This window comes from Podarcis raffonei, chromosome 1 (genome assembly GCF_027172205.1).
Source record: "Podarcis raffonei isolate rPodRaf1 chromosome 1, rPodRaf1.pri, whole genome shotgun sequence".
Taxonomy (NCBI): Eukaryota; Metazoa; Chordata; class Lepidosauria; order Squamata; family Lacertidae; genus Podarcis; species Podarcis raffonei.
In genome coordinates this window covers 57740742-57766054 of record NC_070602.1, presented here as the reverse complement: position 1 = coordinate 57766054, position 25313 = coordinate 57740742, and the positions used below count along the sequence as shown (strand labels likewise).

Here is a 25313-nt window from a genome sequence, read left to right as displayed (position 1 = left end):
AAGATTTTGCAGAAATTTACTTCGCTGATTTCTGATGCAAAATATTGTGATCAGTCAGGTGTTTTTGACAGTAGGGACACTGAAAACTGCTTTATACCAGGTCAGACTATTTGCCCATCTCAGCTGGACAAATCAGCTACTTCCTGATCTTGTTTGCAGGTATTTGCAGAGCCAATTATGATTTCCATCTTGTGATGTGAACACACATTTAACTGCCTTGACATTGACTCCCTTTTTTCGACTTCCGGGTTGGTGCCATCATCTAATGGCGGATTCCCTCCGAGCTCCGGAGGGAATCTGCTCAACAGGGGTCGGGTTCTGCCGCGGCGGCGACGTGGGGACCCTTAGAAACCACAGGCGCTGAAGCCTGTGGACCTGGTGACTCGGTGGGCACCATTTGCGCGCCCCCCCGACCCGCAAAGAAGCCTTTTTAAAGGCTTCGGAACGGGGGACGGAGGGAGGTGTGGTGCTGAGAGTTCGACTGCTTCCCCTGCTGAGTGAAGCCGCATGCCATGGACGGAGAGCGCTAATTTCTTCTTTTGAACTTTTGGATCAAAAGTAACGACCCGTGAGTAACACAGTAATTGGACTTAAAAGGGAAAATTATTTCTGGGAATTCGGCAAGATCGGGTAAGGTGCTAAAAAGGAAGTCAACCTGCCCGCCTTGTAAACATTGTAAAGCAAGGATTTTATTACTAAGGTTGTGTGAATGTCTTTTTTTTTGTGTGGAAAAGAGCAATTAACTTTATATTGGGCCAATTTAAGTGACTGTGCTGGAGGATAAGAGAACGGAATTCACCCCTCCCCCAAAACCCGGGAGCGATCGGGGAGAGAGCCTGTGGAAGAGGTTCATAGATTTTGACAGCTGTCAAATTAGCTGTCAAAGTTGGGAAAAAAAAGGAGAACTGTGTCTTTGCTGTCTTTGCTGGTTACATCTGATACAATTTGGTAACAAATTGTTAAAAACAAAGAAGAAAAGGTTAATTTGTCATTAAGTAACTAGAATCCCTCTAGAGGGGGTTCAGGACATTACAAAAATGGCTGTAAGTGGAAAAATACTGGCTGAACTGGAAAAGACCTTCCGTCTTTTGGGAAATCTACAGAAGCAGACAAATGTTTTGACTATGAGTGTAATAACAATGAAGGGAACAGTAAACAAAATTGCTGAACCTGGAAAGGATATGATTCAAGCTCCTGCAGATGAACAGGGAAGTGTTGTTGCTGATACAAAAATCCTTATAGCCAAACAGGAGAAAGAGTCTGAGTCATTTGAGATGCCATTTAAAGAATATGAGAAAGAAGGAGGCGCTGGGATGTTGCAGATGGCTAAAGAGAGCCAGAGGCCTGTTAAGTTGGAAACAATTGAAAATAAGAACATGACAATGAAAGTTTGGCTGGAAGTGAAGAATGGAATCTGGAGAGATCTCCTCTTATGGCGATCTGAAGACATATGGAATATAAATATGGACAGTACAGAGTTTGGAGCCTTTGGGACATTTGAACTTATGAGAAGCAAGAAACAAGATTTTGGCTCCATTGATAAATATGGAGGTCTGGCTGGAAGAAATATGGATTTTACTGGAACAGAGCCTCTTCGAGATTCGGAATTTAAAATAAAGGACTATCAAGAAAACCGGCAGAGAGAAATTGAGAGAGGGTTAAGTGCCTCGGATGTGAGATCGCCAGGCTGATTTTGGATGGACTGATGGACTTTGGTTGGGGATCGAAACCGGGAAAGGGGGTGGGAGGGCTTCGGGAATTTAAAGGGTGTAAAAGTATGATTCTGTTTTAATTAAGTTGGCTTTTGCCACTAACATAAAAATGGGGAATTTGGGGAGAGATTTGGGGCCGACCTTAGCAAAAGATTATCAAAAATAAGTGTTTCGTGTATAAAGATTGGGATTTTTAAGTTTAAATAGGTTAATTAAATTGATGGAGGAATTTAGGGAAAGTATGTTAAGAATAAGTTTTGAAATATAAAGACAGAGGTTTAGAAGTTAAAATTTGTTTAAGATAATTGAATTAGAGGAAATAAGGTAAAGTGGGGGGGATAAAAATTGCTGAGCTAAAAATTGGAATTGGAATACAAGAAGGGCAGGTGTGGGGAAGTCAAGGAAATTGGGTATGGAATGTAATTATGGTAAACTTTTTAAACTGCTGTTTTTCTTTCTCTCTTCTTTTTTCTTTTTTTCTTTTTCTCTTTTCTGTTTTCCTTTGTATTCTTTTTTGAAAATTTTAATAAACATAATTAAAAAAAAAAGACATTGACTCCCTTTTATTTATTCAATCTGATTGCCACTTTTTGTCCCAAAGGGCCATTAAAGCATCATACAATATATGAAATACAATATAATCAATACAAATACAACACAGCTGAAAAGTTTTTCAAACTGAACAGCTTAAAAGCTGTAAATTTTATGATTATTTTACAAATATTCGAGTGGGGAGCATTGTGGCATTTGCAATAGGATAATCATACAGTATGACAGAGAACATGCTTTTAGGGTGCTGTAGGTTCTGGGTTCAGTTACTGGTATCATAATTTAAAAAGAAGATCAGGAAGTTATTCCTTAACCTGTCTTTCCTTTAAGGAGTTCCTGTAAGGCAGGTTAGAGGAGAGAGAGTGACTGACCCAAAGTCACCTAGTACTCTTAGGTTATACAACATGGACTTTCAAGCTAAATTAGGAAGACTGCAGCATCTTCATGATCTATGATCTATGATCTATGAAGACTACAATATTAATCAGTTAAAAACCAGATAGGAGGACTAAATGGATTGCCCTTATAATGGATGGGTGAATGAATGAATGTAAGAATCTGTATTTCCCCAGGAATCTGGATTGGAACCAATGCTTTTTAACTTCTTAGTAAATGATCTAGGCTTAGGGCTGAGCACTGAAGTGGCATGTTTACTAGTGATGACAAATTATTAAGGGAGCAAAATCAAAAATGGGATTGCAAGGCACTGCAAACTGAGGGAATAGGGAACAACATGGCTAATGTGGATCAATGTTAAATGTAAAGTGATGCATGATGTATACACAGTAATGGGGTCTGAGCTGGCACTGACTGACCAGGAAGGAGAACTTGGGGTTGTGATGTATAGCACAATGAAAACATTGATTCAGAGTCCAGCAACTGTGAAAAAGGTGAATTCCATGCTAGGGATCATTAGTCAATATTGTAAACCTGAGGTGCAAATCTATGGTGCACCCACACCTGGAATTCTGTGTATAATTCTGGTTACTGTATCACAAAAAGTATATTTTAGAGTTGGGAAAGGTACTGTAAAGAGCAACTGAAATGATCAAGGGACAGAAACAAGCCCCCTGTTACCATTATTTGAGCACTCTTAATTTAGAGGGGGAAGGAAACAAGAAAGTGAGACATAGTGTGTGGGCAGCGTAGTTATGCATGTTATGAAGGAAGTGGACTTTAAAAAGCTATACTTCCTGTCATATAAATAATAGTAGAACCTGGGCTCATCCAAGTAAAGCAAATGGTAGAAGATTTAGGACAGACTGTGAATAGTTGGAACTATGGAATTCATTACTGTAAGATGTGGTGATGACCACCAACTCAGACAGCTTTTAAAAGGGATTAGACAAATTCCTCAAAGATAAGATTATTAAGGACTGCATACTACCTTCAGGAACAGATGCAGCATGCCTTTGAATACCAGCTTGCTAGGGAACAGCAGTGGGAGAGAGCTATTTCCTTCATGTCCTACTTGAGGACTTCCCATAGGCATCTCGATGGCTATGGCGGAAATTACTAGACTAGACAAGTCCCTGGCCGGAGGCATCAGGGCTGTTCTTATGTCCTTAGAACAGGCCCACCCCCAAAGGGAATGGAAACCTGCAAAAATGTTAGTGCACGTGGCAGGATTCAACTAATAAATCCCTGCACAAAGACTTCTGCTTGTGCAGAGGGTTTCCCCTTGCTCCCCCACCTAAACTGGGGGCTGGGGGCTTGCTCTCCAAATTGGCTTGGGGGCTGGGAGAGTCGCTGGAACAGCATGTGGTGGGAGAAGAGAGATTTTCTGTTAGGTGATTGCCCTAGTGGAAGAACTGCTGTATTACAACGTTGAATTCCCCCCACAGTAATTTCTGAGTAAATTCTGATAGTGACTTTGATTGAGTAAATGAGGGTGATTGGGGGGTGGGGTTTCATACTTATTTTAGTCACCTGTTTAAGACTGCGTGCTAACCTTCCTCCATGTCTAATCTACCTCACCGCTGAAAATTTATTCAAGGTACTCTTACCTGATTGTCACTTTTTAACTATGATATCTAGCAAAAGAAGAGCATTGCCTTCGCAATTCTAAGAAACAAAACTTGTCATGTTCAAGAGTTAAACGCTCTATTTTATATATGTACCATTTCCTGCAGTACTGTGCAGTTAATTCGCAGATAAACATCATATGGTGTGCTAAGGTACAGAGAGAATGAGTGATTTGGCAATACCCACTGCAACTGACATTGTTATGATTCTCTCCACGGTAATAGTTTTATACATGTAGCGAAGCTAAATAGGACTCTTTTCCACAAATACATTCATTAACCTCAATAAGATAAGCAGCCAATCAGTGTAAGTATCTCTGAACCTGCCCTTTAGCAATGAATGTGCCATAATTTTAAGAAATATATGATTATTTTTTGTGGGCTGCAAGCTCGCTGTAGCAATGGAGCTTAGAAAAATAAACATCTGTCTTAATTCAGACTGTTTCTGGCAGGCTCCATTCATGTAAGTTCAAGTACTGTAATGTTCATTTAGAGATAAGGGGTATGGGCTCATCATCAACTTATGCTCATCCAATGACAACAATTTATTTTAAGCAACACAACCTCTCAGTCTTAACACTCAGAACTCAAACATTGAAGAGTTACAGCTATTAAATCTAAGACACATTTTTTAAATGACAGAATATTTGATGTGAAGCAGTAAATCTCCTCCACACAAAAAAGGTAAATATGTTTTATAGCTCCAGAGAGAGACATTTTCATTAATACTGCTCAAGCATTAAAATGGAAGAACAGTAACAGCTCCCTCCTGATCTTGACAGCAGCTCATTTCCAAAGGAACCATCAGTCTCAGCTCAATTTATCTGAATGTGGCTGAAACATGGTGTCAAGGTGTAACAGCAAAAAAGGAAAAATATTTCCACACTTTATGACAAAACATTAAAAAGCACTATGCATAATAAAAAATGCAATACTTTAACACAATCAGTTCACTGCCTGTGGAAAAGCCTTGGAAAAGCTGGCATTCTTTTGTAATTTAATTATGTCTCGAATATTAGGAGCCTGCAGCCAAATAATTGGCTACTTAGATTTCATTAAAGCTCTTAAAACTCTATACAGTGGTACCTCTGGATACGAACAGGATCCGTTCCAGAGCCCCGTTCGCATGCAGAAGCAAATGCAACCCACGTCTGCAAGTGCGTGGGTCACGATTTGCCGCTTCCGCGCATGACGTCATTTTGACCATCTGCTCATGCACAAGCGGTGAAACCCAGAAGTAATGTGTTCCATTACTTCCGGGTCACCGCGGAACACAACCTGAAAGTGCTTAACCTGAAGCATATTTAACTCAAAGTATGCTTCGGACGGCACCGGCTCCCGGCCTCTTAAGCGAGATGAGCACGCAACCCTAGAGTCGGACACGACTGGCCCGTACGGGCAGGGGTACCTTTACCTTTACCTTTTATGACTGTATTTCCACCTATAGTTTTCAGCCCACTCCTTACCTGGTCCACTTCATTAAGCAACTCTGCCCTTGGCCTTTTAAGGATTCCAATTTCCTCACATGCCCCATAACCCCGGTGCATACAGTTCCTCTCGACCTTAAACACCATACAGCTTCTTCAGAGCCCTCCCTTTCAATTCATCCATATTTGAGCTCCTCTGCCTTTTTATTCAAGCCTCCTCCTTTTGCCTACTTGTCCTTTAGGTCCGTGTTTTCTCAATTAACATGTGAGGAGGCCATACCTCTCCATTCTGATGGATCTGCTGGATGTTGACTTTAACATACAAATCCCTAAATTACTTAGGACCCAATTACTTGACAAAACACTTATCTCCCTACCTGCAAGGTTGGATCCTGTAAAATGCAAGTCCCGTGGTCATATTGGCAAGCATACCTTGATACGTGATGGAATGGGATAGGACCTTCTTTTGGTAAGTCCGTTTGTGGAACTCCTTGCCTATGCTATCCCTCATTGATGGCTTTTAAAGGACGGCTAAAAAACCTTATTCATACAGGCATTGAGGAGAGGGCTGTGTATTGGTCTGGCTATCTTTTATGCTGCTGCTACTATTTTTTATTATTAACTTAATGTGATTTAATTGTGTTTGACTTAATTCTAATGGGTCTATTGTGTGCATTTACCACCTTGGGAACCTACAGGATGAGATACTGTTTATAATTATAAACAAATGTTGCTGAATTTTCATGAATCCTGACTTTTGGCCATGCTGGCTGAGGCTGTTGAGAGCTAGAGTCCAGCAACCTTTGAATTAATTCCAAGTAATTTCAGTCCAAGAGAAGAGCTGTTTTTACCTGACAGAAAGATCAAGTAGTTTTATCTTGTTTTTCTATGGCTTCAATTGAACTACCCCGGGGAGGTAGGGAGTGGATGAAGTATTAGGGTTGACCAATGGCAAAACCTGCTTCTCATTCCAGATATTAGGGCGCCATCGTAATGGCGCTTTTCAGTACCACACATGCGCCACACCATTGTGGGATTATTGCTAGCATTCCAGAATCCCAAAAGACTTCTGCGGATCATTCACACCTGTGCTTACATTGTGTAAAAAAAGCGGGGGCAAAGTGTGGAAAAGGATAACTGGTGGTAGAAGAACTCTGCTACTTGGAGCAGGGGGCGGGGGGACAATTCATCTCCATCACAATTCTTCCTGGTTCTATTCTAATTTTTATTCTCATGGGCAATAAAGTTGCATGAAATTATGCAGAAGTTTATTTTATGATAAAAACATTTTTTTCCTTTGAGGCATGAGAAAGCAGAGTAAGCATATTTCTGTACTGTATGGTTTAATAAAGTCTAAAACCTGCTAAGACCCAGCTGTATGCAATTGTACTGTGTATTGTAAAACGAGCTCAATGCCATGGGTGCTGATTATAATAATACAGTAGAATGCCACAAATCTTAAGTGGTATCCATTATCAGATCTCTTGTAAGAAGAACAATTTCAAGATGCAAATTGGGTATTGTCTGGTGATCACTGAAATCATTCTGTGTTTCAAATCTCTGTAGCTGCTGTAGAAGAAGTCAAAGTAAAATAAACCCATCTAGTAGTGCAGCCTTCCATAATTCCATATCATTTTAATGCCAATGTATGCATGTTTGATGCATGAAAATAAATAACACATACCTATGGCTCAATTCTTTTGGAAAATATAATTCTTCGTAATATAAAAATGTTCTTAAATTCAGGATTCCCCCCCCCCCATATTAGAGCTAAAATGTTACAAGAGCATGATGCCCCATTTCTAGGGTGATGGGTAAGGAAGAACATGATGCGATTCCATACAGCTTTGCTTCGAGTGACCAGATAGGCCTACAGTACTGTACTTTTTAAATAACAGGATGATCATATCTTGGCTTCATAAAATTTAAGAGATGAATGAGGCTTGCGGCCATGTATGCAGCCTCTTCACTCTTTTGCTTCACATGAACCCAGTAAGTATTTCATTAACTATACTTTCCCATTTTAAACAGACCAGGAAAGTATGGTTAATCCATTCAGAAGAAGCCATTCAGTACAAACAAATGGTTTGATGAAACAGGAAAATTTAGTTTAAAAAAAAAATACTTTCTGGATTGTTTTGTTCAGATGATTTGAACCAACACACTCACCAGGTTCACACATAAAGTTAAGCCAAACCATGGCTTAGAACAAATTCAAGTGTTCCCAGAGAGATCGTGATTGCTATATTCCTCCCCTGGTCCTGCCACTACTGAGTTAATAATAATAATAATAATAATAATAATAATAATAATAATAATAAATTTTTTATTTATATCCCGCCCTCCCCAGCCGAAGCCGGGCTCAGAGCGGCTAACAACAGTAAAATGATAAAACATTCTAAAATCATTTCATTATAAAATTAATTCAAATCAGATTAATGGCAACCATTGGGCTAGAGTTCTGTGAGGATTGCCAAAGGAGGGAGTCAGGCTGTGCCCTGGCCAAAGGCCTGGTGGAACAGCTCTGTCTTGCAGGCCCTGCGGAAAGATGTCAAGTCCCGCAGGGCCCTAGTCTCTTGTGACAGAGCGTTCCACCAGATCGGAGCCACAGCCGAAAAAGCCCTGGCCCTGGTTGAGGCCAGCCTAACCTCTCTGTTGCCTGGAACCTCCAAGATGTTTTTGTTTGAAGACCGTAAGTTCCTCTGTGGGGCATACCAGGAGAGGCAGTCCTGTAGGTTAAGTCAGGGGTTAAGTCATGGTTTGACTTGGTATGTCATCCCAACCTTGGTTGATGGTTTGTCTGCAATATGCAGACCATGAGCCCCTGGAGTGAGTAGCAGGTGAGAAGCACATAAACCACAATCTCCTCTCTGAAAACCCAAGGCATTCACACTACCATGGTTTAGCTTAGTGTTACATATGAACTGAGGCAGTATGTAGCACAGGGAATTTTAGCAGGTACAGTTTGTCACATAGAGAAGTGAAAAGCTGTGCCTGTTCCTCAGCCGCCCTGCTCTTGTGTCTCAGGGCACCCTACCGATTATGATGCCAAGTTTGTCTTGATTTTTGGTTAAAGAATAAATGCAACAAACAGGACCCGGAGGCCTATCTATATTCCTCATGACAGAATTTCCAAACAAAATGAAAAAACACAATCATCCTGTCCAACAGTGGATAGGATAGATTGTGGATAATAAATAAATAAGTAAATAAAATTTATTATTTATACCCCGCCCATCTGGCTGGGTTTCCCCAGCCACTCTGGGCGGCTCCCAACAGAATTAAAAGCACAATAAATGGAACACCAAACAGTAAAAACTTCCCTAAACAGGGCTGCCTTCAGATGTCTTCTAAAAGTCAGATATCTTGACATCTGATAGGAGGGCGTTACACAGGGCAGGCACCACCACCGATAAGGCCCTCTGTCTGGTTCCCTGTAACCTCACTTCTTGCAGAGAGGGAACTACCAGAAGGTCTTCAGAGCTGGACCTCAGTGTCTAGGCTGAATGATGGGGGTGGAGATGCTCCTTTAGGTATACTGGGCCGAGGCAGTTTATGGCTTTAAAGGTCAGCACCAATACTTTGAATTGTGCTCAGAAACACTTCTAATTCATGTAAACCTAGGCCTGACCAAGTTAAAAGACCACAACCCCATACAATGTGGTATAATAAAATGTCAGGTAAAATATATTTTGATAAAGGTTTCATTCATAGGGAATGTGAAGTTATTCAAGATAAATGACAGTATCATTTAAAAGTAGCGCCTCAGAAATTCCATGGAGAGTGAGTTTTATGAATTGTGTGATAGATGATAGATAGATAGATATAAAATCACTATATACCATGAAAGTTAAGGACATGTAGAATGGTGGTATGTTAAACCTAGTACTAAACAGTAATCTCTGGCTGGTTTCCATTGAACTCCAGAATTTGTGGAGGCGGTTCAGATTACTGAACAGATGATAAAAGACAAGAATGATTGGTTACATGAAAACTTTTTGCAATTATTTCCCAAGTATCTGGATGCATTTCAAACTTGTTTCCAACCTGACCTTTGAGCATTAACTGCCTCAGACCTGCTGGAACTCTGCCAGAAAAAGGGCAGCAGGAATGTGACCCTGTTAAAACTCCTGGACCTTTCATTGGCTTGCAATACAGGGGACTATGGTATTCTTCTAGACCACCTTTCTTGTTTAGATGTTGGAACTCGGTTTTTGCAGTGGTTCTGCTTCTTTTTGGGCCACAGATTCCAGAAGTTGGTGCTGGGAGGTTGCTTTTCCTGATTCTAAAAGTTGTACTATATAGTTTCTCAATGGTTCAATTCTATCTCCCAGTCTCTTTGACATATACATAAAAGCACCGGAGAAGCCAATGCAACATGGAGGAGTCTATGTTATGGATGCTCCTCACACCTCCTACTTCCAAAAACCAGGGCAATGCTGGTATAGGGGGAAGGCTGGGCTCCTGCTACATAGCTCAGGATGTTTGATGCTTCCTTGATGGTTCAGGAAGCTGTCAAGCTGCAGCAGTTCCAGTGCCATTAAGGTAACATAAGAAGGGGGCCTAAATGACAAAGACCCTCTTTTAAGGGTTCAGATTCACAGTGTTTGCGAATAACACCATGACATTCTCCAAGCCTCCTTTTCCAGGCTGAGCAACCCTAGCAGAGCCAGACAGTGTTACCAAGTTAAATTATGACAAACCTGCTTGTGAGGTTCATGTAATTTCATAAGCCAAACTTTCATTTCAGAAATAAAAGTTCAACTTGCATTTGTTAATCTCGGATCTTTATCTGTATCTTATTGTGTACATGAACTTCTAGACTATGTTAATTCAAAATACATACCTAGTTTCACTTGACACAATATTATAAGGAAAGCAACTAACATTTGCTCAACCCATTTACTACCTTAAAAATATTTGTTGATGTAAGATTGTTAGACTTAGCTTCTATCTACATTTCAAAACAGCAATTTTGGACTACTAAAGGTTAAAATCTTCACTTGTAAAATATTTTGCAAACAGAATAATTATTGTTTGGTTCGTATTTAGCAACTGACATAATATATTAATGGCATCTTTAAGTAAAACAAACAAGAAATATCTGAGAATCAAGCATGTAATTGATAATTACATTTTTCTTAAGTGGCAACTATATGTAAAAGTGTTTGCAAAGTTGCCCCACAGTATTCAAAACAAGAGTATTCTACAATTTTGTCCTCATACATTAATTTATACAGATTTTGGTTATGAAGGGCAAATATAATAACATTTATATTCTGGTCCAGAATATCTCACTGTTGTTGAGCAACACTACTTTGCATCTTCAACGCTAAACAGCCTGCTTCACCATGCAAAATTTGCTCTTCAAACAGTCCAATTACACCATTGCAAATACACACACAGTTTATATACAGTTATTATATACAGTTTTAAAATATTTGACTTGGCGTGGTCATGTAACTTTGCACATGCTTATTATGCAGAGGAATGAAAAGTATTAGCAATTTGATTAACATCAAGTGTCAGAGGCACGGTTTACATAATCACCCTTCCCCCAATCAAATTATTTCTGCTGTGCAGTTCTAATTCTCCTGCTTCATCTGTTCTCTTGCTGAGCATTACCTTTTGGATGCTTTCAACAGGCTATCTGGCTGAATGTAATTTCATCTTCTGTCCTTGATAATACAGACCACGCTAGCGTTATCTTCCTTTTACTGGTCTTTTGAGTGTGATTTTTCTTCCACCACTGAAATTTTTCAGCCAGAATGCATGCTGATACTGTTCTAAAATTTAGCAGCACATGTGGTACACTGTGCCCAGAAATTCTCCTAGCAACTCTGGCATAGCGTCTAACATTTTCTTTCTTCAAGCTATGATTCATGGTGCCATCTGTAGTCAGATATTGACAGGCAGTAGTCTTAGAATAGCTATTATACATTTGCTCTAGTTTTAGCAACTGCAAATATAAATCATGGGGAAAGTCCAACACTTATTTATTAAATGATTTTACATTTGCTGAAACATCGTAATATCATTGCAATGCCTTTTCACTATTCATTTCTGTAAGGATAAACACAAACTATATTTCAGCAATGTACAAAGGCAGTGCTGAAATATAATTACTTTTACATGAGATCCAAAAGCCATCTTCTCTGAGGGTCAAAATAAATATGACCTTAATGATGTAGATCCGCCTTAGATAGCAAATTTCACATTTATAATGCAGGATTTCTGATCCAGATCAGAACCCTAGCATGGGCATAAGGCATCTTTAAACCTATGGTTCAAATCCAAAGTAGGTTTCCATCAATCTTCACTGCAAAAACCTCCCCTTTGATTTTTTGGGGGGTTGCAATACAAAATGTAGGCAGGGGAAGGGGAATTTTGGATAAACCATGCCAACCTGTCAGTTACCTGTCAGTTGCAGAGATCTAGGGCTTGTGACAGTTTAAATTATGTTACAATCCTACACTTACTTAATGAGAGCAGGCCTTTGAAATTGTTTCACACAGATCTCAGAAAACCGCATAGATAGAATCAGGCTGCACAAGTAATCCCTTGTGGGTAAGTGGAAACAAAATAAAAAACAAAAGGATATACAGCAACTTATGACAAATATTTATATCCTCCTACCTCAATTCTTAAGATTTGGGAGGTTTATGTCTACAGGAAGAGGAGATAGATAGCATTTAAGCACTTGCCAATAGATGGCAGGTTTTGGTACAGCCTAATCTACATGCAGTGTACCAAGCTCAGATAAATCTCTTGGCAGCTCTACCTATGAGGATCCAAAGGTAGACAACAGTTTGCTTTTTCTATATTTGAACCAGGGTTAACTGCATAACACATTCAATAAATATGTTACATATGCCACTCTCTAATGGTTTGATGATGCAAATATAGCTTTACACATGAAAAACACAGGATTGTATATGCAAGCTGCCATCTTTTATTGCAAAAGTTAAAACCGACAAATATTAATGGTGGGCTATAGTTTGGCTAAGAATTTTAATATTTATTTCCACAGACACATTTCAAATAAATATATTTGAGAGAGTGAGGCTTTAGCTGCAAACATTTCATTATATGCTCCTCTACTTTTTTAAGTCCTTATTCTATTACCCTAAAACACCAAGCTTATGAAATTCTAATGTTTGCTCAATTAAGTAAATATGAAGAACACAGTGGTGCATTCATGTATTCCACTGCCTTTTGATAGCTTAAAATGCCACCTAGAAAACCATTCACAAGAAAGATGCATTCTGAAATCCCTTATGATTTGCTTTTAATAAATTAAATGTAAAAAGGAGCAAATACAGGTGTGTATTTTTCATGGAGAAATCTAGGTCATACTGCAAAGAACTACCAAGGCAAGTGATTATATAACCCCTATTACAACTTACATGACTGAGCACTAATTTTAAAGGAGATTTAATGAAACTAAATAATGCCTGGCTGTTACTCAATATGAAACACAAAAGAGAAAGGCAGCTAATAAGAAAATACAATTTGACTTCAAATTTCTATTCCCCCCTCCCTCTGTTCTTTGAAAAGTATCAAAGCAAAATAATATAAAACTGAGTTCTATTTAATCTGGTTCTGAATAAAATATAAGCATTGTTAAGCAAAATTTCTTTTAAATTTCCTTTCACTGGAGATACAATTGGTCGATTCATACAGACTGATATGGTAGGTATACAACCCAATATGGTTTGGCCATATGGCGATGTAGCCACAATGACCACAACACTACAAAGCTGCTACATAGTGGAGCACTAAACTTACAGCAAGTCAGCATCAACATGGAACCACTACATATCTTTTTACCCCAACACAGTACACTCTACCAACCTACTCTCCATATCATAGAAATATCCAGGGCATCTGATTCCTCCGTAGTATCAAAGTCTGAGGCTGATTTCTACAAATTTAAAACACCACCTCTGTGTATAGTTACGTAAGTCCTGGTCTAGTTGTTCCCCAAATCCCCCATCCCCCATGCTCCACTTGAAAATTGCTGAGGGTCTTGGTGGACCACACAATGCTTTGTCTGCTTGTCATAGCAATTGTAATGTGCTGTGCAAGAAGCTGTACGGTTTTAACTTATGTTCTTATGAACATGCCACGCACCACAAGGAGCTGGGGAACCCCTGCCATATTCAGTCATTTCCTCCGCATATGCACACAACATGCATTACTGGGGCTGTGCTTGCAGGTTCCACCCCCACTGTTGCATGATCACATGGAGTTATAAATCACAGGAAGAGCCTATGTGCATTCAGCAGGCTTTTCCTCTACAGGCATGCCCCATCCCCAATGTATAGGCTGTGGGAGGGCATAAATAATGTGATGTGGCAAGTATGGTGAGTCCTGCAGTTAATCCTGCGAAGGAAAAAGATACTTCTCATGATTTGAGCCTTTTCCTTGTTTGTGGTTGCGTAAATTCACACTTAAGACATTTGGTTCCACAGCAGAAACTAATACTGGGGAAAGTTTCTGGGCATTCTGACCTATAAATTTTGCACAACCTGGAAAATGGTGAGGCTCTCAGCTACTGCCTGCTATTGTTCTATATGGGAGCTAATATTTCTGATACAAATAAATTTCACAAACGTCAGGCAGTTTATAAATTACACAGTATTGGTCAAAGACCTGAAAAGGAACATGGGGACAATACGCAAAACGATGGTTCCATAATTCCTATTCATGCAGTTTGATGCTACTGGCAGTAGCCAAGAAAGTGCTCCTACTAGGGCAAGGACTTTTGTTTGTACAATGAAACTTCCCCTCCCTCCCCTCTCCTTGTGTGCCCCCCTAAATCTGTTATGGGTGTTCCCCCAATCCTCCAGAGGCACACAGGCAGAGGAGAGGGAGGAGACATTCCATTGAGCAAGCATAGATCCTCGAGTTAGTAGAAGTACTTCACTGGGTACCACATACTGTATGTGTTTCCATTCGGAATTAAATCCCAGTGACCTGAGTGGGGATTACTTCTAAACAAAAAATGCAAATCTAGTTATAATTCTTTGAAACAACTCTTTATGGCGGCGCAAGCACTTGCAGCGGCTCGGCACTCCGAAGACCGGTATCCGATTTGTGTTTTATTTTTATTTGTGAACTTACTGCTGCTATGGACTGTAAATACTCAGGCACAAGAAATTTATAGTCGTCAAGAGCTCTTAAGTATCGGCAGAGGAGAAGGTTGCAGCCAGGAGGTCTCAACCTATAACATTCCAGCTGAGCTTATCAGAGAGCCTCCATATCTTGCACATTCTTGGGATACTCCCCTTGCTCTCCTTGCCAGAAAGAAAAGAAAACGGAGAGGGCGTAAGCAGAAGAGGGGTTGCAGGGCTGGATTACGAGTGAGGCTAGGTAAAAATCCCCACAAGCCTGCATTGCCAAGTCTCCTTGTATCAAATGTGAGATCCTTGCCTAACAAGGTAGAGGAGTTGGAGCTTATTACCTCTCGGCAGAAAAGTATCCGGGACTGCTGTGTTATGGTCCTTTTAGAGACGTGGCTGGATCCCTCCTTTCCACAGGGACTTCTGCAGCTAGAAGGACGCTCAGTAATTAGAGCGGATAGAACCGCTGAATCCGGGAAGAGCAGAGGAGGAGGAATTTGCGTTTATATAAATAACAACTGGAGCTCGGACATCAAACAAATGGACACGCATTGCTCTCCTGACTTGGAGTACCTAGTGGTGAAGTGCCGCCCTTTTTATTTGCCACGTGAGTTTAATGTTGTTATAATAACAGCGGTGTATATACCTCCCGATGCAAACACTACTACAGCTATGGGCCACCTGCTAACTGCTATTAGCAAACAGCAGCGGGCCTACCCGGATGGAGCATTTGTGGTTACTGGTGATTTTAATCGAGCCGATTTAAGGACTGTGCTTCCTAAGTTCCACCAGTATGTTGATTGTCCCACTAGGGGGGGAAATACCCTGGACCGAGTATATAGTAACATCATGCATGGATACAAGACCAAGCCCTTGCCCAATTTGGGGCAGTCAGACCACATATCTTTACTTATGATACCATCATATAGACCTCTCGTATGCAGAATCAGACCATCAACTAGAGAGATACGAGTGTGGCCAGTAGGTGCATCTGAGCAACTTCAAGATTGCTTTCGGAGCACCGAGTGGTCGCTTTTTGTGGAGAATAATGTGGACACATACGCTTCAACAGTACTGTTCTACGTTAAAAGCTGCATTGATGTTGTCACTACCATCAAACAAATACGGGTGTTCCCTAACAACAAGCCCTGGCTAAACAGGGATGTGTATCTTCTGCTAAAGGCAAGAAATGCTGCTTTTCACTCTGGTGATGTGCAACAGTATAGAGAAGCCAGAGCCAAATTGAAAAAGGGCATTAGGAACGCCAAAGCTATGTACTGCCGGAGGATTGAAAAACATTTTGAAAGCTCCGACCCTCGTCGAGTATGGCAAGGCCTGCGACAAATTACAGGGCAAAATATTAAAAACGAACTGGCCAGTAGCAGTGCGCACCTGGCTGATCAACTGAATCAATTTTTTAGTCGCTTTGAGGTGGGAACTGGAACTACCGTCACTACAGCATTGGCTACCAGCACATCATCAGAAACTACTACTGATAGACAACCATTTTTATTACAGACCTCTGACGTACAACGTGCCTTTCGGAGCATTAACATTAGGAAGGCAGCTGGACCGGATGGAATCACGGGACGGGTTATTAGGGACTGCGCTGCAGAATTAGCTGGGGTATTTACGGACATTTTTAACCTATCCCTGTTGCAGGGTTCTGTCCCTACCTGCCTGAAGACATCGATTATAGTGCCAGTCCCCAAGCAGTCAGTGGTGGTATCTCTCAATGACTATAGACCAATAGCTCTAACATCTGTCGTTATGAAATGTTTTGAGAGATTGGTGCTAGATCATATTAAGGCTGGTCTTCCATCCACTCTAGACCCGTTCCAGTTTGCATACAGAAGAAACAGATCTACTGATGATGCTATTTCCATCGCTGTCCATACTGTACTGAGTCATCTAGAACGACAGGGAACCTACGCAAGGCTGTTGTTTGTGGACTACAGTTCTGCCTTCAATACAATTCTGCCAGACAGGTTATTTCTTAAAATGACCAACTTGGGTATACATCAGAAGATCTGTCTGTGGGTAAGGAATTTCCTGACTGATAGGCCGCAGACAGTGAGAATGGGACCTCACTATTCTTCTACTCTAGTGTTAAGCACAGGAGCCCCTCAGGGATGTGTGCTAAGTCCCTTTCTCTATTCCCTGTACACATTTGATTGCACCCCACTGTATAAGTCCAACACAATCATCAAATTTGCGGATGATACAACGGTGGTGGGGCTCATTAGTGAGAACAATGAGACTGCTTATAGGAAAGAAGTACAGGGGTTAATTCAATGGTGTAAAGAAAACAATCTTATGCTTAACACCAAAAAAACCAAAGAACTCATAATTGACTTTAGGAGAAAGAAAAGTGTATTTTACCATTGCACATAAATGGCGAGGAGGTGGAGAGGGTTGGTAGTTTTAAATACCTGGGCATTTATATCTCTGAGGACCTCTCATGGACTGCAAATATTAATATGGTTGTGAGGAAGGTGCAGGGGAGGTTGTATTTCCTGAGAATGCTCAGGGGACTGAATCTATCTCAGCACCTACTTCTGTCCTATTATCACAGTACCATTGAGAGTGTCTTAACCTATAGTGTATTATCGTGGTATGGGAGCAGCTCTGAAACGGATAAAAAAGCTTTACAGAGAATAATTAAAATTGCCCAGAATGTTATTGGGCTCCAACTACCAACCCTGGATGAGATCTTCACGTCTCGCACTTTGAAGAAGTCACACAATATCCTGAGAGATCCCACCCATCCTGCTCACAACTTCTTTGAACTGTTGCCTTCGGGCAGAAGATATAGGACAATGAAAACACGAACCACACGCCTTCTGAATAGTTTCTATCCAAGAGCTCTGATTGCACTAAATAATGATCTTAGGGCCAGTTGCAAGAAATAGCAAGCAGGAAGTAGGAAGGAATGAGATAGGTTTTAGGTTATGTTATGCCTTTAAATAGGTTATGTTATATTCTGGATTATGTTATGTTTTATAGATTATGTCTGAATAGGATGAGAATGTTGGAGATACGTGCAAATGTGTATGTGAACCCGGTCTTTGGGTGGGTGTTTGATTTTCGTTGTTGTGTATACTGTGTATATATGGACAATGACAATAAATTTATCTTTATCTTTATCTTTATCTTTATCTTTATCTTTATCTTTACACAGCCTTGCAAATCACTGGGTTTTGTAACACCTAAACTAAACCTGTAGTCCTATACAAGGTTGAACTCAATAGGGCCTAGTTCTAATCAGACATGAATCAGATTGTGCCCTGCCTTCTGTAATTCTAGAGACACACCTTCAAAAAACATTTGGAAATCCTCAGCATTTTTATGATATATATTTTTTAAACAGTTTGTCATCTTCCCTCCAGGCTAGAGGCAATTTCAATGCCCTTCTATTTACAGCTAATGGAAGAACAAACCCACTTTCATAACCTCACTTCTTCAAAGAAAGTGGAAGCTTTTTATCTAGTATGGTATTTTCCTTCAATTATGAGGATAGTTCTATTTTCCAATTTTCGCTAACCAAGGAAAAATGATCTTATCGCAGACACAGAAACACTGAATAAAATTCTACAAACGGCCTCTCTCTCTCTCTCTCTCTCTCTCTCTCTCTCTCTCTCTTCCCTTTTCAAAAAAGGTATTTTAAATTAGAGGTTTTGATACAAACTGAATGCAGTATTTAATAATAGCTAATGAATGGGCACTTGATATGTTGCATAGAGTTCACTGCTACAATGTACTGATTACAGGAGTATCAGTTTAGTATGCAGAACCCCATTAACTCAAGAGGATCCCATGTAATTTTGTGATAGTATAATTTATATCAAATGGGTCAGCAAAACAAAGCAGATAGCAATGAATTGAGGGAGACAGACATAATAAAAAAGAGGTTCATAGCACTGCAAACCAGCCTTTTCAACTTAACTGGCTGATATGCGTACCCATCCATCAGCCTTGTTTCTCCCTTCACACTCCTTCCTTTTCATTGCTGTCTCTGCCTCCTATTAGGAAAAAAATCAACAAACTGCCCAACAACAAAGTGCCTGAGATTAGATGCTTCCGATTTAAGGTACTTCAAGCCAGTTGCTTTGCTATTTTCCCCAGTTGTAGCAGAATAATGGCTTGGTCTGATACTAGTAAGGTAGATGGGTGGAGCACTGGTGGCAGAGGGACTCAGCAGAGGCAGTTTCACCCGCAATATACCACCGAGTGAAGCAACCATGGCGGTTTGGCCCTCATACCGGTCCGGGCGATGTATCAATATGTTGTCCAGGCCTAATGAACATAGGGCCAATTCACACAGCAGCTGACCATATGTCCAGTGGGACATAGCCAGTGCACACACATCAAGACATAGGGACAGGACTGGCCTGCATGACCCCACAACCCGCTAACATGTGCTTTTAACATATGAGGTGTTGGTGTGAGCCCCTTTGAGGTACATAATCGGAATGCATTACTGCCCTCAGCCCAACTGTCATTAAGCTAATAGACCCAGTTATTTTTCTACTTCGTTTCAATTTCTTCTTTCATTCAAGTACAAATTGCCATAATTCCACCTTCAAAGCACAACTTGTCCTTTCACCTGTATATAACTGCCTTTTCCACAGTGCCAATTTTTTCTTTTCCAAATGCAATGGCAAAATACTGTATCAATGTGTTGAGGTAACAACAACAAATTTTATGTGTAAACAGCAGAAAGAGGCTCAAAGACAAGGGATACAATCACACATAACATTCAAACAAATCCCCACCAGTGGTTTTATATCCTGGTTGTGAAAGATGCCATCTAAAAGAATTTGAGAGTTGGGTGTCAAACTGCTGTAAACTGTTGCTGTTTTCATTCATTGTTATTAGAATGTTTAATTTGTATTTTATATAAACGGCTTTGGGGCTGACTTAAGGCTTTGCCCTGAAATGAAAGTTAGCATATAAATATTTTAAATTATAATAAACTAGCCATGGTTTGCACAAACTAATTTCCCATATACAGGCATAACAAGGATTTGGCGGGAAACCACAAATGGAGGCTTCCAAACTTCTCACCTGGTACATGAAGGGTGGCAAAAGTGACAGAGCAGCATGTGAACCCAAGGCACTCTCTCTTAATCAACCATGGTTTGTTGTTATTTCTGAATGCAGTTACTTTAAATCTGAGGACAAACGCCAGCTCCCTTGGCCTGAAAAGCAAGATGAGTGCCGCACCCCATAGTTGCCTTTGACTGGACTTAACCATCCAGGGGCCCTCTACCTTTTTTTAACCTTTTTAACTTTAAATGACCTGTGTGCAAATTCTTTTAAGGAAGCAGGAAGCAACTATTTGTTTATATGCTTGGGGAGTTCTGAGTGTGCAGATGCAAAATAAAAAGGGCCAAAAGGAAAACTGAGGGGTTCTGTAAGCTTGACAGGGGTCTTTATCCACAATAATGACTCCCACCCTTACAAAAAATGGAGGACTGAAAACACATTCCCATCCCCAGAGACTGGAACAAGGCAAATAAATGCAAAACTATACATTTGCACTAATTGCCTATGAAGATACTGCATTCCGTTTTTATGCTAAGTGAATCAAAACAATCAGGGAGGGAGAGAGTAATTGTAACTGTAATTATAATTATTTTTGTTGTCTATGTGGAAGGGGATGGTGGTTCTGCTTATTGTTTTCTGTTTACTGTTGTTATGAAAACTTAATAAAACTCATACAATATAGTAAGCTAGAGCATCTAGAGGACTGATAAAATTCAACCCTAGCTGACTACAATGAGTTCATTGGTACATACTCCAAGTTAAGCGGGTAAGAGATTGCAGCCTGGGAAAATGTGTTATGTAGGTGAGCATTAAAAATATTGGTTTGTATTCCACATAGCACTAAGGCTAAGGTTCCTTCAGTGCAGGGACTTTCCTTGAGAGACAGAACCTTCTCACCCCATCACCCACCTCCCAAAATCTGTTTTGGGGGTTTCCTCAAAACTTCAGAATAGATTGGGGGATGGTGTAGGGTGTATTGTGAAGGAAGAGGGAAAATACCTGTTGCACTAACAGGGATCCTTGTGCTGGTTTCTCCTAGTGCAACAGTGGGGAACCATCTAGTTCATCGGCCAATATTGGCCCATTAAGTTGGTCCATCAGGCCTTCTTCCCAAACCACGCCCCTCATCAGCTGGCACCACTGGGCAGGAAGACAGGGCTTAATTCTGCATTGCCTGCACCACCCTGTTCCAAGCAGCGAATAGGAGTGTGCAGCCTAAATTGCCAGATTTAATCTTGGTTCGTCATATGTTAATTTCAGATTAAAGCCCTTGGCCTTCTCCTTTAAGTGTAGTGGGAGGGAGATGGAAAGCCCCCCCTCCACAGCCCACTGCCATGCACCCACTTATATGAGAAGCAGAGCAAAGTACCATTTGATAAATGGATTCTGACAGGTGGACAGACTTGCCTACTTAACAAATTTAGCCTGATAAGCATCTGACCCATGGAGCCAAAAGGGTTCCCCAACCCAGCTAGCACAACCATTTAGTTGAATACAGCCCATAACCTCCAACCTGCAGTGTGAAGTCATACAGTCCACAGTTCCACCACTTCAGTCTCCTGAGCCTAATCTACATGACTACAGAATTAAATGAGTACATAGTTGAATAACCAACATAAACCATCATAAATTCCCTGAAGATGAATGAGATACAAATATGACAAACAAGTATGTGCAGTAACTTGGTTGTTGCATTCATATTTTTCTTCTCCCAGGTAGAAAATGCATCAACAACTGTCAATGGTACTAATATGCAAGTTCTCCTGCACCCCCCCCCCTTTTTTTACCTGAAATGAAGATTGACTATTATAGTTCTTCAACTCCTTGTTAGCTCCCCGTAACAACAAAACTCTTGCACAGCTGTCCTGTAAATAAAGCACAGAATTTGTTACAACCTTGTAATCAAGTTACACTGCTGGTATTCAATACACAAATAGAGCCAAACTGGTCATGATGCTAAATGTGCACTATTCTTTTAAGAGCTTAACAGCTACCAGTGGGAGGCAATTTTCATCAAGAGTATGGCACAAGGTGAGAGATGGTTTAAACCTTTCCACCTATGCCTTGGTTCAGACCAGGCTTCCTCAACCTCGGCCCTCCAGGTGTTTTGAGACTACAATTTCCAGCATTCCTGACCACTGGTCCTGCTAGCATACTGGAAGAGTGTACTCCAAATACAATCATTTCCAAAATTAAGAGATATTTTAGGCATACGAAAGAAAAGAAAGATATCTGCTTAGATGGGGTTTTTTAAAGAATTGAAGCAATAATTAATGAAGAAGCAGATGCTCTAACAGATGTTATATGAGTTATAACAGGCCTCATTACTTGTGTATTTCTAAGGCAGTGCAGCATTAGAATCACTATGCCTATAATGTTGAAATTTTATTAAAAATAACCTAAAGCTTTGTTTGTTGTAAGTTTTTGAGTATCAAACCTTTGGTATTAACAAATCCAATAAAGGGAGTCTAATGTGACACAAGTATTTGTTGTTTAGATGCCACATGAAACTATAAAAAGGCAGCAATTTCATTCATTAATTCACAGTGTCCACTCTAATTATACAAAACAAATTACCAAACTGGTTTCCTGCCAAGCCTATAGGCCAGGTGACCAGGATGAACAAACCAACAACTTCATAGCCCTTATATTCAGGCCCTACAGCTGTTCTTCAGTCTGAACAATCTATAGCCAAATGAAGTCATTTGACTCCCTCCTCCTTTCACCCTGCTTACCTCTACCTTGTCTGCTTGTCTTGTGTGTTTACTGGCTCTCCACCTTGTCCTGCTTCTCTGTCTTGCCATCACTGCTTTGCCCACAGACCACCACTATGCTTTTGGCATTTCACCCAATCCTAGAATCACCAAGTGCTTGCCACATCCATCAGTACCACACCACGCTGGTCTAGGGGTTGAGGCTATTACTACTGTCTATAAGTACACCTCCCCTTAACCAGGAAGCCTCTTGACCTTTGAATGGGCTTAGAGGGTCTGTAGCCAGAGAGACAGATCAGGAATGCTGCTGGTCTATTGATCACTCTGTTGCCTGGTCAACATATATTGTTGGAGGACCCTAACATGATAATCCTGGGTGACTTCAATATCCATGTGGAGGCTGCTGTCAGGCTAGCTCGAGACTTCATGGCCTCCATGACAACCACGGTTCTCTCTCAGATGGTCATCTTGATGTAGTGATATGAGGGATGGACCAAAGATAGGGGGAGTGCAATCCATTCCCATGTCACAGTCGGACCATTATCTGGTTAAGTCTGGACAGACAATGGCAGTAGAGAAAGCTGGTGATCCTGTTGAAGCCCTCATCTCGCTATGGAATGGCAAGATTAAACAGGTGGTTGACACAATTGCTCCTGAGCATTCTCTCCAACATTTCAGAGCATCTGAGGAGCTCTGGACTATGAAAGAAGCCAGAAGAAGACTCGAGTGCAGGTGACACAAACACTTTGGAACTCCCTGCCTATTGAGATCAAGCAGGCACCTTCACTGTACTCTTTTCGGCACCTGCTAAAAACATTCCTGTTTAGACAAGTCTACCCAGATGCTTAGAAAATTGAGGTAATCTTAATCTATTTTTCTTTTTCTTTTGTATACTTTAAAGTAGAGTTATAATTTTTTTCTTGGTGTTACTGTTGTTTTATCTTTTGTAAACTGCTTTGAGACTTTTTACAATCAAGCGGTGCATAAATTTTATGAAATAATAAATAAATAAATAATCCATCATTGCTATGGTAGCTTAGCCTTGTCATGGCTCAGAGATGCTTTAAACCAGGCATCCCCAACTTGCGGCCCTCCAGATGTTTTTGGCCTACAACTCCCATGATCCCTAGCAAACAGAACCAGTGGTCAGGGGTGATGGGAACTGTAGTCCAAAACATCTGGAAGGCTGAAGGTTGGGGATGCCTGCTTTAAGGACTCCACACTACATGAAAATATTCTTCACTGAACCCAAGAGTTCTCCCATTCAAACAGATATACTGAGAACCTAAGTTTCAGAGATGGTGAAAGGTGGTCCTTACAGTCTATATCTTCCTATGGAAGGCAAAGGTGGAAATGATCCACTGCAATGCACCTGCACACTGCTGAAAAGCATTTTTTTAAAAAAAACCAATTGGAGATCTGCCAAAAGTCAATACATGCAGAGTTGTATGAATGTTACTAATCTGAACAAAACTTCATGGTCTGTGTATGGTCCATGGGTGTGGTCTGATGGCACAGGTATGGTCATGCAGTCACCTTGCTGAAGTTACAAGGAATCACATGTACATTGCCTTGGATTTTGTGACAGGAGAAATGTGGGATAGAGATGTAAGAAAATAAAGTGAGTATGTGCTGTATTCACTGCTAAGTCAGCATGCACAGCTGCTGCCATAAAACCTGTCTCCCACTAATTACTATAAAATGCATTATTGACATTTGCAAAGGGCACCAAATTAAAAATGGTGGCTTTATGTTTCCACTCCAGATTGAGGAAGGGGGAATTTTCATTAGGATAACAATATGGGAGGAGACTTAAATCCCCTTCCCCCAGAGACACAGTCCCAGTCAGATTAAACCACATCAACTCCCACTGCTGCCACTATTCAGCTTCATAAAAACAGCAGAATGTCCAATCACATATTTTTCTGTGTCATGCCTAATGTGGCCCTAAAAGCAAACACGAAATGTAACATTAAAACTTTAAAAGGTTCATCAAAACAAAAGTACATCCCATTGCTCTCACAGACAAAGAAAAATCTGCAGCAACAGATCACTGACCCACTTTCAAGACTGCAGTTAGAGTTCTGTTGCAAGTCCCTCTTACTTGCAGAGTTTTATGTTTAGAGATGCTAAGATAGCAAAACTACTGCGTAAACCAGCAGTTTTGTTGTGGTCGTTGTTCTTAGTGAGGGAGAGGAGATGTGTCCGGGAGGAGAGATGCTGAGGAGAAAAGGGGGCAATCAAAGTGGTTCAAAATAAGGGGAGGTATGGTGGGGCAGACCAGGTAAGGGGCACACGATACAGACAGCTGATGACTGTTCCATGTGCCAGCGCTTCCTCCAACCTGGGGAGTTGCAGTTGTCCTATCAGCCAGCCACTGGGTCTGCAGCAGCTGTTGCTGAATGCCAGGTTGGCTCTGAATAAGACCTCCCTCATCCATTATCTGATTATGGATGAGGAAGCCCATCTGGTCTGCATCACTGAGACCTGGGTAGGCTGAGCAGGGTGGAGTTGGTCTCGCCCAGCTATGTCCACCCTGTGATCATCATCTGAGGCCCTTCTTCGTGTGCTTCCTCTGCCAGGGAAGGGAGTTGTTTGATAAAGCTACATATTCATATTAATAAAAGTTCAGGTTTGTCAGATAACTATTGCACTCAGTAGTTGAAAACAAAGGACTGTGCATCCCAGCTTAGAGAAGAAAAGGCACCTAAAC

The 25313-nt window shown here is 40.8% G+C and overlaps 1 protein-coding gene across 7 annotated transcripts in view; it reads right to left on the bottom strand.

The window, feature by feature from the left end:
- Window positions 1–25313, bottom strand: part of SHANK2 (SH3 and multiple ankyrin repeat domains 2) — a 343276-nt gene that overhangs the window by 249927 nt on the left and 68036 nt on the right. For all 7 annotated transcript variants that reach the window (XM_053388521.1, XM_053388455.1, XM_053388493.1 and 4 more), the window contains exon 9: window positions 21674–21751. In XM_053388521.1, coding sequence (XP_053244496.1) covers window positions 21674–21751 — 78 coding nt within the window. The remainder of the gene's footprint in view (window positions 1–21673; window positions 21752–25313) is intronic.